At 53.2% G+C, this 15311-nt stretch overlaps 1 protein-coding gene across 1 annotated transcript; it reads left to right on the top strand.

Annotated features, from left to right (window-relative positions):
- Positions 1 to 8485: 8485 nt before the first annotated feature.
- On the top strand, positions 8486 to 9798 carry LOC123624229 (interferon lambda-3-like). The gene is made up of 5 exons (XM_045531861.1): positions 8486 to 8665; positions 8948 to 9025; positions 9282 to 9425; positions 9526 to 9609; positions 9700 to 9798. The coding sequence occupies exons 1-5, from the start codon at positions 8486 to 8488 to the stop codon at positions 9796 to 9798; spliced, it is 585 nt and encodes a 194-aa protein (XP_045387817.1).
- Positions 9799 to 15311: the final 5513 nt, after the last annotated feature.

The raw sequence follows: 15311 nt of genomic DNA, 5'->3' as shown, positions 1-15311 counted from the left end.
AGGGTCAGAGGCAGTTCACATTTATGTGGGATGGCCAAAGTGCAAGTTTAGAATCTGGCACTAGTGATACGTTAGTAGCACTGCCCTCTGTTGTCATAGCAACTACAAGGACTGGACCATCTGGACAGAGCATCCCTTTGGCCCACTCTTCTAGGTCAACATGGAAGATTTATGCAGAAGAAGTGACAAGTGCATTGGAAGACCTATGCTCCAGAGGGTGGGAGAGCAGCCTTTCAAAGTTTCATGAGTGAAGTTTTTAGAGATCTAGTGGAGGGATCTACTTGAAGCATATAATCCAACCGACTTTGAGAACTAGAGGTGTGTATGGTGAGAAAAGATCCTTGTGGAGTTTACACAGACCTCAAAAGGGAACCACAGTGCAGCCCACTAGGGTTCAGGAGCCGGGTCAGGGTATCTGTGGTGTAGTGCACACCATTCACAGAGCTGTGCCTGGCAGCCCACTGGGACATGGTGGAAAGGAAGTGAGGACCAAAGGATATCAAGTGACTGATCACAAGGTGAGGTGGGCCAAGCAGCAATCCGTTGTAAGACAGAAGTGGTACATCTAAGACCCGGCGCAGCAGGGCCACAGGATGAGTAAACCACAGGAAGAGGTGGTCCCAGTTCCCTGGCACCCACCACTGTTGCATCAGTGTCTTCCTCTGCTCACACCTGTGGCCACAAGGCTGGGACCTTTTGTGACCAGCTGATGGAAAATGAAAGAGACAAAGTGTGATCCATGGATGGATGGTGTCCATGGCTCAGTATATGTGTATAAGAAGAAAATGGACTTTTCACTACAGCTGAATTCCAGGGGTCCCTGAAAGCCAAAGGTGAGAGGAAATCTTCCCAATGGCAGAGCTCCAGGTGGCGAAGTGGATCCCCCACTGTGCGGAAAGAAGTAGCCCGAGGTGGCCACTCACCTGAGATTATTATGGGTAAGGACTTTGGCGTAGAGGTATATGGATGGCCTTACAGGAGTGGACACGATGTATGATTATCCCTTTTTTAATGTTAATGGCCACCAGGGAGGATCTACCACAGAAGTGGCACTGACCAACCAAGGAGAAATAATGACCTGGCCAGTTGTTGACATCAACCGGCCTCTGCCATCAGCTGCCGCAGCTCTGGCATGGTGAGAGTGCAAGTGGAGCAGCTGGGTGGCAGGACAAAGGCCACACGTGGGGCCCAACAGCATGAGCTCCCGTTCACCAACGCTGATCTCACCAGTGCCACTGCTGGGGCTCAAACCTGCCAGCCAGAGGCACCATCCCCTTAGAAGACCAACCTGCCACTTGGGGGCAAGCTGATGACACTGGTTCCCTTCCATCCTAGAAGGGGCAAGGGTTCATCTTGACTGGGATAACCCAGCCACAGGTTTACCTTTCCTGGCCTCGGGGACTTGGCCAGAACTAGCCCCTGAGGGATTACAGAACTCTGACCACCAGCAAAGGAACCTGTGTAACATCACCGTGGATTGAGGGACACAGTTTTTGGCAAAGGAAGTGCCACCATAGGCATTTTGGGATCCATTACTCCCATTCTAAACCCCACTATCCAGAAGGTTCTCGCCCAATAGAGCAGTGAAATGGGTTCTTAGAGATGCAGCTCAGGCCACAGCTTGGCATGGAAACTCCGCAGGATGGAGTCCGCTCACCAGGTATGCAGCATGCACTGCAAATCCACCATCACTGTATAGTGTTGGGTCCCCCAACACGGAGAAAAATGAATCTGGGAACAAAAAAGCAAATACCAAAATGGCGTTGCTCCCCATCGTGCCCACTGACCACTTTAGAAAGCAGTTTTTCCTGCCCCAAATTTAGACTTTGCAGATCAAGAGGCCCTGGTTCCCAGAGAAAGATCCTACCCAGAGCGCAGCAAGAATCCCACCGAAGCTACAGTGCTGACGGCCACCCAGTTACTGTCCCTTCTGCCGAGAGAACCAGCAAATAAGGAGAGGAGTCAACACCGTGGCAGGAAGAACAACACTGGTCGTCGGGAGAACGTGGGGCTGCTGCACAGAGTGAGCAGGGAGGGACAGGCTCAGCACCCAAGTGACCCACTGACGCATCCTCCGCGACTCTGTTGACCAGTTTAAATGAAAAAGCAAATCGGCAGAGAGCAGCCATAGCCTGAGAAGGTCATGGTTACAAGCGCTTCAGACAGCACAGGGGGAAGGGTCTGGGTCACCCCATCATGTAAGCCACCTAAGCCAGCCCGAGTTCAAGGTTACAGTGAGCTATGATGGTACTACTGTGCTCCAGCCTGGGCAGCAGAGCAAGACCCTGTCCCTTAAAACAAACAAAACAAATAAAACCTGGGAGAAACATCAATGCCAACCCATAGGGTTAGGATCAGGAAGCTGTAATAGCGGTGGTGAGGGGGCTAGTGTCTTCCATTTGCCCCCACACACCTACTCTCCCCATTTCTTCGCCCTGCTCTGGGCCCCAGGGAGAAGGGAGGAGAGGTCAGGGTACGTATTCCCCAGTCTTTCTCCCTGTAGGGCCACCATCACCGGTCTATTTCCTCCACTTGCCTACCTGACTCTCCTCCCCAGGCCAGGCAACCACACCCTCAACCCTCTCCCCTTCCTTTAGGCCTCCCCCCAGTGGTGATGCCCCTCCCCCATGCTGGCCCCAGGGCCTTGTGCTGGCCCATGTCATTTTCTTTCACCATCCAATCCCTTTGTAAATGCTCCCGGTATCAGCCCTACCTCCAATTACCCTAAATTGATTGGACCATCTGTTTCCTGCTGGGCCCTAACTGATACACTATAATTAAAGATGTGGGAGAATACAAATGAGAGATAATGGTAAGACATTAAAAGCAGGCTACCAAACTGTATACAGCATGGTTCCAATTTGGGTGAAATTGCTCATAGAAAGGGGCAGAGTGGGTAGGAAGGAGGAACAGTTAGAAATTGTTAAAAAATTTTTTTTTTACCTCTATGAGGTGGGCTTAAAGAGTCACTTTAACTTTCCAAGTTGTATGTTTTTGTATTGATGGAATCTTGACAAGGAATAAGTGTTACTTTGGTAATCAGAAAACATATGCACAAATAAATACATGAAAAAATTGCTATATATTGGGAAAAATTCTTCCAGAGGTGGGATGAGGGGTGGGAGCAGGGCAGTGAAGTGATAGGTGGTTTTTTTTTTCTTTTATGCTTTTCTGTATTTTCCAGACTTTATCCAATGAACATGCATGGCTAATTCTATCAGGAAAAAAGGTAGATTTTATTTTTAAACTAAAAGAAAGATTGATTGAGACAGACAGAGTCAGGATGTTTGTTGGCAAAATGAATGCGGAGTGCAGGATGGAGTCACACGGAGCCAGAGGCAGAGACAGGAACAGAGACCAAGAGACAGAAAGAGAGGCATATACAGAGGGAGAGAGAGGTAGAATGAAAGGAAGACAGAGAAGGAGACACTGAATGAGATTTTAATGGCAGTTACACGGAGAACAAGCTTTGAAGCTGGACAGTGTGTAGGTTCAAACCCCACCTCTGCCACTAACTAGCTGTGTGTCTTTCACTTTACTGGGGCTCAGTTTTCTCTCTGCAAAATAAGATAGTAAGCAGTAGAACATGCCTCCTGTGCTGTTTTGGAGGATTACATGAGAAAATATGTATGTATCAATACATAGAACAGGGTATGATGGACAGTAAATGCTATAAAAGGGCAGATTATTGTTGTAGAACAAAGATAAGGACAACCAGGATGAGTTTAACAAAGAAAAAAGAAATAGAGAGTAGAGATGGGGACAGAGACCTACTTTGGTAGCCGAGGGTTCGAGCCCAGCCATCCCTGGCCCAGGCCCACTAGCAGGTAAACTCCTCCCAGCGGCCTGGGGCCCCCGCTGACATGCAGAAAGCCACCAAGGGCCATCCGGACACTGCCGCCCAAGGTGGACACCACTCGAGGGACAGCGCAGGGCAAGTCCCACTGCAGCGCACGAGGCGCAGAGGGTTCACTGCAGGAGGGAGAGAGAGGAGAGAGGCTGAGCTGAGCAGCCGGTCCGGCCCACGTGGTCTCCCCCCTGCGGGTGATGCCCGCCAGTGCTGTGGGCATCAGCCCCTCTGCGACCTTAGCCAGAGCAGGGGGCTGGACTCGGGGCCCCTTTCTTTAGCTTCCCTGATGTCCCTTGCCTCCTCCTGCAGGATCACAGATGGGGACGAGTGGCAGAGACGTGGTGGCCGCCGGACTGTGGGTCGGGTGGACGGTGGGCGTGGTCGCGCTGGGCGCTGCTTGCTCTCGCGCTACGGTCCTCTGGACCCCAGGGCGCTGGTGGCGGCCAAGGCAATGAGGGACCGCCACGAGAGGGAGGACCCCCAGGACCTTGGACCCTCCGGGTCCCCGTATGGCTGTCCCAGTCCCCAGGAGTCCTTGCGTCCTATCGTCCGGCAGGCACATCTCCTATCTCAGAGTCCAGAATTCTGGCCACGAGACCTCCGGCAAACTCCGTCATAGGCGCAAAAATAGGCGCTTCGTGCTGGTCGCAAAAGGGCGCCCTGGGTCCGCTGGGCCCACTCAGCTCCAAGTCTGGGCATAGGGCTTTGCTGGGGGTAGCGCAGGGTGCATTTCAGTTCCCGTTCATGCCTTCGGAGAGCTTCCTGGTTCAGTGCACAATATGCACGACCGTGCGTGGTTCCACGTCCAGGAATTCCAGACGGCCCAGTGATCAGGGGCCCTGACGAGGAGGCCCAGCCTCACCTGGGCGCTTGTCCTGTAGGAGCAAGAGACGCTGATCTGGAGGCTGCGCAACTGCTCCATCCGCACAAGGAGGGACCATTTCCAGCTCTCGAACCTGGCGCCGGGAAGCGCAGACCCCGGACGCGGGCCGTCCCCAACTCCCCAGGCCGTGCTGAGCAGCCTGCACAGCCGGAAGCTGTTCCCGGGCACTGGCCCTTCCTGGAGCTGCTGGCTGCCAGGGAGCGTGAGTGACGGCCGCACCCCGCTCCGCTCTAACCCTGCCAGCTTGGCCTGCGCCCCCAGGCTCGTAGCGACCCTCATCGCTTTGCGAATCTGTCCCGCTTAGCGGAAAAACCGGCCGAGATTTAATTCACGTCCTCTCCGTGTCCAAATCCAGGCTTGGGTCTGCTGCTGGGAGGGTCACTCTGGGCAGGTTAAGAGGTGAGGACCCCTTCTTCGCCTTCTTCATTTACTTCGTGTCTCCCCTCCAGCTGCAGCTGATCCGGCCAGACTCCCTCAAAAATCCCCTCGGGCCACGGAGGAGGCGTCACAAGACGCAGAGAGCTGTGCGTGGCGCGGGGCGGTACAGGGGTGAGACCGCAGGGAGGACCGGGTGAGGAGGAAATGGATGGGACTGAGGTTTGGAGCCGCTGGGGACCAGAGGGGAGCTTCTTGGGAAGGAAAATCCTGGCCCAGCCCGCTCCGCCTCCTTGCTGGGTTCCAGGACTCGCCCGGAAGCCCCAAGCCACCGTCACGTTCAATCGCCTGCAACTGCTCACGTGGGACCTGACCCCGCCCTGCTCTGTCGGGATCCGAAACCCTCACGCCATTGGCTGCCTGGTTGGTCCTCTGTTGCCCCATTGGACCAGGGGAGTCTCTCAGCCAATGGGCGCTGAGGCCCGGGAGGCTCCCTGCCGCCGCCGCTGGCCGGACTTCAACCCACCTACGCCAGGTGCAAGAGGCGCAGGTATTTCACCCACACCGCGCCCCCTCCCCGCGTCCCCGCCCACGGATGAGAACCCAGATCCTCAGGAAGCGGCGACATTTCCTTGTGATGCTTTGTCCGAAGCTCTTCCAGCGGCTGGTCTGGCGAGAGACTTGAGCTCTGGGGACACTTGCTGATCCCCACACGCCAGGGATCAGTTCTTCATTCTGTGATTACCAAGATACACACATCTGTCCCACGTTCCAACCCCTGATTTGAACCTTCAGCACCAGCTTGGAGATTCTATGAACCTGTGACTCTGGGATCCCCCACGTGAGGGACACCATTCCCTAAGCGATTTGGTAGTGAAAGGCCCCAAACCCTAAAGTTACTGTCGTTCTTGGGATTCCCTTACATGTGTGTTGTTTGCGTTTGTGAAATTCTGTGTGTATTTGCTATTGTGTCCCCTGGTTTTAAGTTATTAGTGTTTGGATTGCATTGGTTGTTTTCCATATGATCATTGGGAGGTACCCTCTACGGCAAAAATCCTGAGCCAGGGAATCAGATGGCCTGAGTTTCAATTCTGACCATGCCATTTAATTACAGTGTCATTGTCTGAGCTTGCGCTTTCTCCCTTATGCAGTGGCATGTTATACTTCTCTTGCAAAGGAGTAACGTACGTTGCTTGTGTTTATAAACCTGCCAGCGGAGGTCATAGGGTGGCCTTAATAAACATCCTCCTTTAAATAATCACCCACGTGCAAACAATTGTGTTATTATATTTCGTCCAGATCTATGGGCTAGCAATCTGTGCTGCTACTGCACCCCTCCTTCCCCAGGTCACACGGCTAGTGACTGTGAGAACCAGGTTGGAACCCCAGACCCTTCAGCGCCAGAACCCACACTCTCCACCACTGCCTCAACTTCCTTTCTAAGAAAAACAGCTATGACATTTAGGAGTTCCAGGTAGTGTGCCACGTGCAGAATTCACTGTTGGTGCAATATCTCCTACCCACCTGAACTAAGGCCCCTGCACTGGGCAGAAAGTGACCCACATATTGGCAGGTGACTTGTGCACATCCTGCTCTTGGATCTGAAACATTTTCATGTATCAGCGTTCAAAGATTTTTCCTGTCCAAAGTCTCCCTGGAATTATGAGAGAAAGAATGGGTTGGGGTGGAAGTCAAATGTCAAAAAGGACACACTCCCCTGGTGGCCAGTGTGCCCCGCCCTGCTCCGGGCTTCCGCAGCCTGGGGCTCCCCTTCTTTCCCAGGAAACCATCACCTCTGGGTCCAGAGATCTAGGTGCACAGGAGGCTGGTGAGTACAGTGGTTACCCTCTCAGTGTCAGACAAAACTTGGTTAGACTCCTCCCTAACTACTTATTTGCTGTGTGACCTTGGGCAAGTCTCTTAACCTCTCTGAGCCCCCACTGTTCACCACTTATTGAAAAGGTAGGCAAACCACAGTATGCCCTTGTTATCTTGGGTATCCAATGCTATCTTGAGACAAAGCCTCCATGACAGAGCTGGATAGGAAAGTGCTCAACCAAAGGGAGTGTCTCTGCCTTTATTTCGCACTGACTGTAACCTTGGTGTACAGGACTCTTTCCTCAGACTTCACAGGGCTCCCTCCTTCACTTCCTTTTGCTCTTTGCTCAAATGTCATTTTTTCCAGGAGACCTCATTTGATGCAAATGCCCTCATGTACTCTGTGCTCTGATCCTGGCCTTATTTTTCTGTGTTTATTGGCATAATGTATGCCACATGCTTACCTCCCCACCCCCAATGTCGTCTGTTACCCCTGTCTAGTAAAAGCTCCATAAGTGCTGTTTTGTGGGTTTTTTTTCCCCAGCGCTCTTTGCAGACACAAAGTGGAGCTGAATAAATACTTGTTGAATGAATGAAGGCAATTGTCACAAATGGATCTGATGCTCTGAAACCCCTTGGTGACACTTCAGTTCCTGAGCAGAGCCTCATATTCCTGGGTCCCTCCTTGCTTGGACAATTAAAAAATATTGTCCAAGCCTAAATTTCATGCTTCCTGTCTCCATAACAGGTGGGGAAGGTAGGGAGAGGTGGTCCCTCTTAATTCTCTGGTGACCTGCCTATCTGACTCTCTCTCCACGCCAGCAGCCTCCTCCGGGCTTTTCTCCTCCTCCCCAAACAGCCTCTCCGTGGGAAGCTCCAGATTCTTCAGGCAGCACCTGCTAGGGGTGCCCTTTCCCTCCCCTCATACATTGGGACATTCTGCAGAACAGCCAGTCACCGTCCTTCTCTCCTCCCCCAGTCCTGGATCCAGCCCCATCAGGGCACCGTCACCCTCCCTGTAGGGCTGGAGATGCCAACGCTGAGGGTTCCTCTTGGGAACTGACTTCACGTGCCTGACTCAGTCCCTGTCAGTTTCCCTTTCCTCCAGCTGCTCGTCTGGCTTGTGCCTGCCCTGCTCTGGGCTTCCCCAGCCTGGGGCTCCCCTGGTGGCTGGTGTCAACCTCAGGCTGGGCTTTCACTTTTCCTACGTCAGCTGGGACCGCCCATTTGTGCCGGCTAAAAGCTACATCATGGAGCTCAGGCGGGAACTGTACCACGCACGTGGCTGGAAATGCAGAAACAGCACTGGGCACACGGCAGCAGGCTGTAACCCAGGAGAGGAGACTGAGCCCAGAGAATCCAAACGAGACTCGGTGACAGACCCCAGGTGACAGCCTGAGTGGACACAAGGGTGCCCCGTCTGCTGACAAAGACCAGAGACCAGGAATGAAACTGGGTGAGCCCCACATGGCGGTCCATGGTGGTCACCTCCCTGCAGCCTCTGGCCTCGGCCCCAGCACTGTCCATCTCTGAGCGTCCTTCCCTTCCCCGACGCAGACATGGCCGCGGGCTGCACACTGGTGCTGGTGCTGATGGCCGTGGTGCTGACCAGGACTGGAGCAGTTCCTCTCACCAGGCCCCTCAGGGCCGTCTCGGATGCAAGGGGCTGCAACATAGCCCAGTTCAAGTCCCTGTCCCCAAAGGAGCTGCAGGACTTCAAGATGGCCAAAGACGCCTTAGTGAGTCTCCCCACTGCCCCTGCTGCTGGGGGCTGGCCTCCACCCCTCCCTCCAGGGTCACCATGCTGGCTCCGCTGAAACGGGGGGCCTCCACCCTTCCTTCCCGGGGCTGCCCCGGCTCCCCGCAGCGGGCTGGCTCCAGCTCTGACTGCCGGGAGGTGCCTCTACCGTCCTCCCGGGAGTGAGCCTCCCCTCGCCCCGTTCTCAGCCGTCCTGCAATTGCACCGGCGTGGTCCAGCCTCCACCCTCCTGCTGGGGCTCACCTGTGCCCTTGCTCCCTAGGAAGAGTCCCTCTTGCCGAGGGACCGCAGGTGCGGCTCCCGCCCCTTCCCCAGGCCCTGGAGCCTGAAGCAGCTGCAGGTGAGTTGGCAGAGGCAGGAGCAGCCCTGCCCTCCCCAGCCCCGCTCTTCTGGCTGCGTGGTTGGCCCTGTCACCTTCTGCTTCTGGCCTGTCCCTCTCTGTCCCCCACAACCTGTGCCTCCTTATCCTGCTACCTGACCACATTGGCTGTACCCTCTCACTTGTCCCCCACCTGTCACCTTCTCCTGTTCCTCTCTTCCGCCCCACCTGTTCTGTCTCACATGGAATCTCTCCTGTCTTCTGCCTCCTTCCTCAGGTGTGGGAGCGCCCCGTGGCCCTGAAGGCTGAGCTGGGCCTGACGCTGAAGGTCCTGGAGCCCTTGGCTAACTCGACCCTGGGGGACGTCCTGGACCAGCCCCTTAGCACCCTGAGCTACATCCGGTCCCAGCTCCAGGCCTGTGTGAGTGCTCAGGCCCTGGGGTCCCCATGTCTGTGGGCTGTGACCACCACACTCCCCCTGGGGCCCGGCCCTGCCTCACACCTGCCCCCTCCGCCCACAGGGTCCGGCTCCGCCCACGACAGGCCCCAGGTCCCAGAGCCGCCTCCAGCACTGGGTGGACCGGCTCAAGGAGGCCCCGAGGAAGGTGAGTGACCAGGAGCGGGACTGGTGTCTGGGGAGCAGCTGGGAGCCCAGACACTGGGCAGACACCAACCCAGCCCTTCCTCCCCCACAGGAGTCCCCCGGCTGCCTGGAGGCCTCTGTCACATTCAACCTCTTCCGCCTCCTCATCCGGGACCTGAAATGTGTTGCCAGTGGACACCTTTGTACCTGACCCTGTGACCCACCTGCCACTTGTCCTGGATTCTTAGATTGTATTTGCCTCTTAATTTATTGCCACTTCACTATTTATGTATTTATGTGTGTGAATTCTCAAACTCACACCCAATAAAATGTTTATTTTTCTACTTTTTATAAACTTTGTTGAAATAAACAAGGAAAAGACATTCACTGTGGTGTGGACTGCATGTGTGTTGGTGTGTTTTCCTCTGACATTGCTGCCGTGAGGAGTTGCCAGAGATGTAGCATGTTACAAAGACACATAGTGACTTGCTGGCAGGGCTGTCCATCAAGGTCTCGGTTGTGTGGTCCACTTTCCTTCCCTGGGCATCGCAGGCAGGGAGCGAAGTGCTGCTCGGCTCCTGTCGGGTTGTGGGGCTGAGGTCGCTGCTTCCTTCGGGCTCCGGGGTCCACCCTCAGCTCCCAGAGGCCTCTCCCTGGTCCTTGCGCACGGCCCCTACAGCTCAGAGCCAGCAACAGTGTCCCGCGTCCTCGTCACGCGTAGGACCTCTCTGGCTTCTCCTGCCACATTTCTCTTCTGCCTCCAGCCAGAGGAAGTTCTCTCCCCTGAGGGCTCCTGTGATTAGATTGGACCACTCGCTGTTCTGCAGAATGTCCCAAAGCATGAGGCTGCCCTTAGGGTGCAGGAAGTAACGGATGAAGGCTGATTGAGGGCAGTACCCAGAAATGGCACTGTATTCTGTTAGTCCAAGCAGGTTCAGGTCCTGCCCAGATTCAAGGGGGTTATAAAAAGTAAAATTCCATCGATTGCTGGTCATTGTCACCTTTCAGTAGAGCATGCAGGATGGAGATATTGCTGCTGTGGTCACTGCTGGAAAACACAATTTGGCCACTATAGATACAAGAATCAGCTTTGGCATTCCTCAACCCCACTGCTGTGAGTGTGCACGAGGCTGCTGGGGCGAGTGTGGGCATCTGTCTGAGGTCCATACCCCTGACACCTCCAGAGGTTTTGTCCAACCCCGGTGTCGGGGGATGGGAGACACGTGAACATCACCGTCCCAGGCACTGAATCTGCTGTCATGGCATGATCCCTCCCTGCTGAAGACAAGCAGGAGAAAGGTCCAACTCTACCAACACACATACACATTAGGTGTTCTTTCTTTACAAAAATATATACAAAATGTAGTAACAGAACAGGGATAACTATCCCATTTTATAACAATAGCAAATAGAGAGAGATTACATTGGATCTGGTTGCATCCTAAGGGCAGCCCAAGGATAACTCCTTACATTCACACAGTAATTCTGTGATGTGACACCATTATCAGGGAAACCAAGGAACAGAGAGGTAAAGCACTCACCCAATGTCACACAGCTAATAAGTCAAGATTTGAAACAAGTTATTGTATGCATATGAGTCCATATTCTTAAACACTCTAATCATCGGAGTCTAAAAACAAACAGACACAAAACAAAAATAAACATGAAAAATAAGACTTTTGATTACCTTTGATCAACTACCGGCAGGGTCCAGTCCCTGATGTGGCCGGCTCCTGTGGTACACATTACCACACCCTGTGATGTGTTTGGTGTCTGGTGTCTTGCTGCCCTTGGCAGGCCCAGCACACCCCTGGTTAGGTTTTGTGGGATGCAGCCCCGGTTAATGGTCCGGAGGGAAGCAGACACTGTCCTGGTAGGCTGAAAATAGCCCCCCAAATATATCCACGTCCTAATTACTAAACTAGCAAATAATACCTTATTTGTGGGAAAGGTCTTCACAGATGTAATTGAATTAAGGACTTTGAGATGAGGACAGTATCCTGAATTACCCGGGTGGGTGCTACCCGCAATCACGCGTATCCTCAGACGCAGGCAGGGCGACATTTGAGATTCGATACACACAGAGGAGCATGTGATTGAAGATGGCGCAGGGAGAGACTTGAAGACTGAGTGATGCGACCACAGTCCAGGGAACACAGGCGGCCACTAGAGGCTGGAGGAGGCAAGGGAGGGGTTCTCCCCGGGAGCCTGCGGAAGGTGCATGGCCGTGTTGTCACATGATCTCAGCCTGGTGAGACTGAGTTTGGACTTCTGGCCTCTGGAACTGTGAGAGTAAATTTCTGTTGCGTAAGCCACCAAGTTTGCAATCATTTGGCAGCAGTCCCCACTCTGGCTCCAGGGACCAGTTTCATGGAAGACAATTTTTCCACGGACAGAGGGGTGGGGTGTGGGGGTAGGGTGTTGTGGGTGGGGGTGGGGGTGGTGCAGAGCTCAGGTGGGCCCTGGGGTTGGGGACCGCAGTGCTAAAGCAGCCACAGGAAACTAATATGACAGCCTTGTAAGATTCGTGTCGTTTGAGGTCCTTGCATGATCTTCAAGCTGGGTGGCTTCTATCTGCCAACAAGGGGAAGGGGCTGCCACAGCAGGCTCGCGGGGCTCCAGGCATCTGGGAGTGTAAGGCTCTCGCTGCGTCTGCTCAGATATCCCCATATCGAGTCTCCGGGTCCCTTTGGCACAGGAGACTTGAGGAGCTGGGGGTCAGTCTTCCCTGAAGCCCCAGCTCTGAGGAAGATCTTCCGAGTCTGTTTTCGATTCGTCTGCTACCAAGATGGATTCTGGCGTTCAAGTTCTGCCTTGAACTGCTGATTAATCACCTGAGCCTCCGTGGTCTCAGGAAGAGCCATCAGTTCTGTGGGCCTTGTCCCCTTCCCCCCAGGACCCCCTAGAGCCTGGGATACCACTCCCGCCCAGGCTCCTTTCTCCCCAGCCTCACCCCTGTGCACCACAGATAAAAATTCTGACCCCTGCTAAGCATGGCAAGGGCTTAGAAAGGCTCTCCGCAGGCCACCTGCCACCATGGAGGGGTCCCACTGACAGTGTAAAAGGAAAATCAAAGTGTCAGAGCCACCCCCTACACTCCTTATGCAAAAGAGAAGGTAAAAGCCTCAGGCACCTGTGAAGACCTGGCCCCACAGATCAATCATTAAGGAAATTTCTTGCTAACCTCCCATAAACAAGGACGTGCAAATTGTACCTATGTCTCGCACCTAAAACTAAAGCCTATCAGATTCCACACTAACAGTGAATCACAAGTTTATCTTACAGGTGACAGAACTGGAGACAAGACAGACCCAGACATTCTTCCACCCACCCAGGGACACCTACATAATTGATGCTTCCTTCACTCCCTTATTTTATGGAAAATGTAGATTTCTTGGGCCTCACTCCCCCTGTCTTTTTCCTTCTCTCTGTATGCCTTTAAAATGCTGAAGTTTCCAACCTCGCCTTCAGAAAAACTGCCATAGCTTGTCTACCGTTCGTGTTTTTCCCAGGAGTGTCCTCAAAATCTTGGGTTAATAAACCTCCATTGGCTGGGCGCAGTGGCTCACGCTTGGAATCCTAGCACTCTGGGAGGCCAAGGCGGGTGGACTGTTTGAGCTCAGGAGTTTGAGACCAGCCTGAGCAAGAGCGAGACCCCGTCTCTACTAAAAATAGAAAGAAATTATATGGACAACTAAAAATATATATAGAAAAAATTAGCCGGGCATGGTGGCGCATGCCTGTAGTCCCAGCTACTCAGGAGGCTGAGGCAGGAGGATTGCTTGAGCCCTGGAGTTTGAGGTTGCTGTGAGCTAGGCTGACACCACGGCACTCTAGCCCGGGCAACAAAGTGAGACTCTGTCTCAAAATAAATAAATAAATAAACCTCCATTGATTGAGATTTTTGCCTCATTTACTTGGTTCGACACCAGTCAACTAGCAAGTGACCCCATTCCAACAGCCCTTGTACAGTCGCTTGCCAGGACCACTTTTGATGCAAATCGTCTGAGATTCAGTTCTCTGGAAGCACCTTGACACAGAACTGTGGGCAGAAGGCTGACTGGGGAGGGCTCTCTGGAGATACTCCCGTAAGAACACGAGGAAGGCACCATGGTGGGGAGAAGGTGACCACAGTGCAAGGCAACAGGGACTTTAGCCCACACTACGGTGAGCTCTGCAGCTGGGAAGGCCCTTCAGAGTTGTCCCAAACTGCAACCGGGGACTCAGGCTTTGGTATGTCTATGTCAGCCTGCCATTGGCCGTGGGCAGTCCCCTGGGAGGGGGACTACATTTGAGCCAAGGCAGTTCCCTGGGGCTGCTGGCACTTCCCACGAGGGGTGCAGCCGGGAGCCAGAAGCAGCCAGCACCCCCAACAGCTGGGGGCCGGGCGTGGGGGTCCTGAAGAGGGATCTGGGGGGAGCAGAGCCGTATCCACCACCCGGCTGCAGCGTGGGGGCCTCGCCTGTGCACGGCCCTTCCCAGGTCTGGGCAGGGCCCTGTCATTGTGCTTAAATGGCCATATATTTTTATAAAATTAGCAAAATGAAATCTTTTTCCATTCTCTTTCTTAAAATGAGCCCCTAAATTGTAGAAGCAAGTGCCGAGCCCCACTAATCCCGGATCAGCCCCCACAAGCGAGAGCAACTCGAAGCAGAGACTCCACGCTGGGCAGAGTTTGCACAGGGGCTGGGCTGCTGTACCAGGGGGACCCCAAGTCCAGTGGGTGCAACCACACAGTGCGATCCTCTGCCAGCTCCTCGTCCCACGGTGCGTGGCAGGATGGCCCTACTCAGCCATCCGGGGATCCTGGGTCCTTCCAGCTTTGTGCAGCACGGTCCCCTCGGGTGGCCTCCTTCACCTTTACCTTTCTCACACACTGGACGTCACAGCAGCCTTGCAAAGCCTGTGGGGACTTCTCAGAATGAAAGAAAATACACGGGACAAAGGAATCCAATTTTTTTGTAATGCAGTGATCAAAATATTTTTTCACACTGTGATATCGTAATTTATGTGCTTCTTCATTAATGCATTAAGTAAAAAAATCACCTGTGGCAGCTCTAATAACTACTGTGACTTAGAAGTAGAGATGAGCATAAACGCTATTTCAAGATGCCTGCTAGGAAACAATGTGATATGAAAATGTCTGTAATTTCTTTCAGTGACAAAGTTACAAATTCTAATGCAATTGTGGTTGGTTGCCTAGACTTGTAATAGATTTGTGGTAGACCGAATAGTGGCCCCCAAAGATGTTCTTGATCCCTGGACCCTAGGAATATGTCCCATTACATGGCAAAAGGGACTTTGCACATACAATTAAGTTGAGAGTTTGAGAAGGGGACGTTGTCTTGGGTTGTCCAGGTGGACCCAATGTAATCACAAATGTCCTTATAAGTGAGAAACAAGAGGTCAGAGTCAGTAGTAGGAAATATGACAACAGAAGCAGGCAGTTGGAGTGATGTAAGGACAGGAACGTCAGCCAAGGAATGCAGGAAGCCTCCAGAAGCTGTAAAAGGCAAGGAAAGGGATACTCCCCTGGAGCCTGCAAGGGAACCAGCCCTGCTGACACCTTGAGCTTCATGAGTGAGAAAGGAGACACCAGTAGAAGAACCACCTGGTCAACTCTCAGATCTTGAGAAATAATAAATCACTATTGTTTTTATCCACCAAGTGTTGGGTCATTTGTCATGTATCAGTAGGTAACAAAAATGGGCAAGCAGAGACATA

This window comes from Lemur catta, chromosome 19, assembly GCF_020740605.2.
Source record: "Lemur catta isolate mLemCat1 chromosome 19, mLemCat1.pri, whole genome shotgun sequence".
NCBI classification, from domain to species: domain Eukaryota; kingdom Metazoa; phylum Chordata; class Mammalia; order Primates; family Lemuridae; genus Lemur; species Lemur catta.
The sequence above is the reverse complement of the archived record's forward strand: the minus strand, read 5'-3'. Positions and strand labels throughout refer to the sequence as shown.

Excerpts from the sequence above, each read along its gene's own strand:
- LOC123624229 (XM_045531861.1), top strand. The coding sequence starts at position 8,486 with ATGGCCGCGGGCTGCACACTGGTGCTGGTGCTGATGGCCGTGGTGCTG. Across the intron at positions 8,666-8,947 it reads AGATGGCCAAAGACGCCTTA|GAAGAGTCCCTCTTGCCGAG; the intron begins GTGAGTCTCCCC and ends CTTGCTCCCTAG. Across the intron at positions 9,426-9,525 it reads GGTCCCAGCTCCAGGCCTGT|GGTCCGGCTCCGCCCACGAC; the intron begins GTGAGTGCTCAG and ends CTCCGCCCACAG.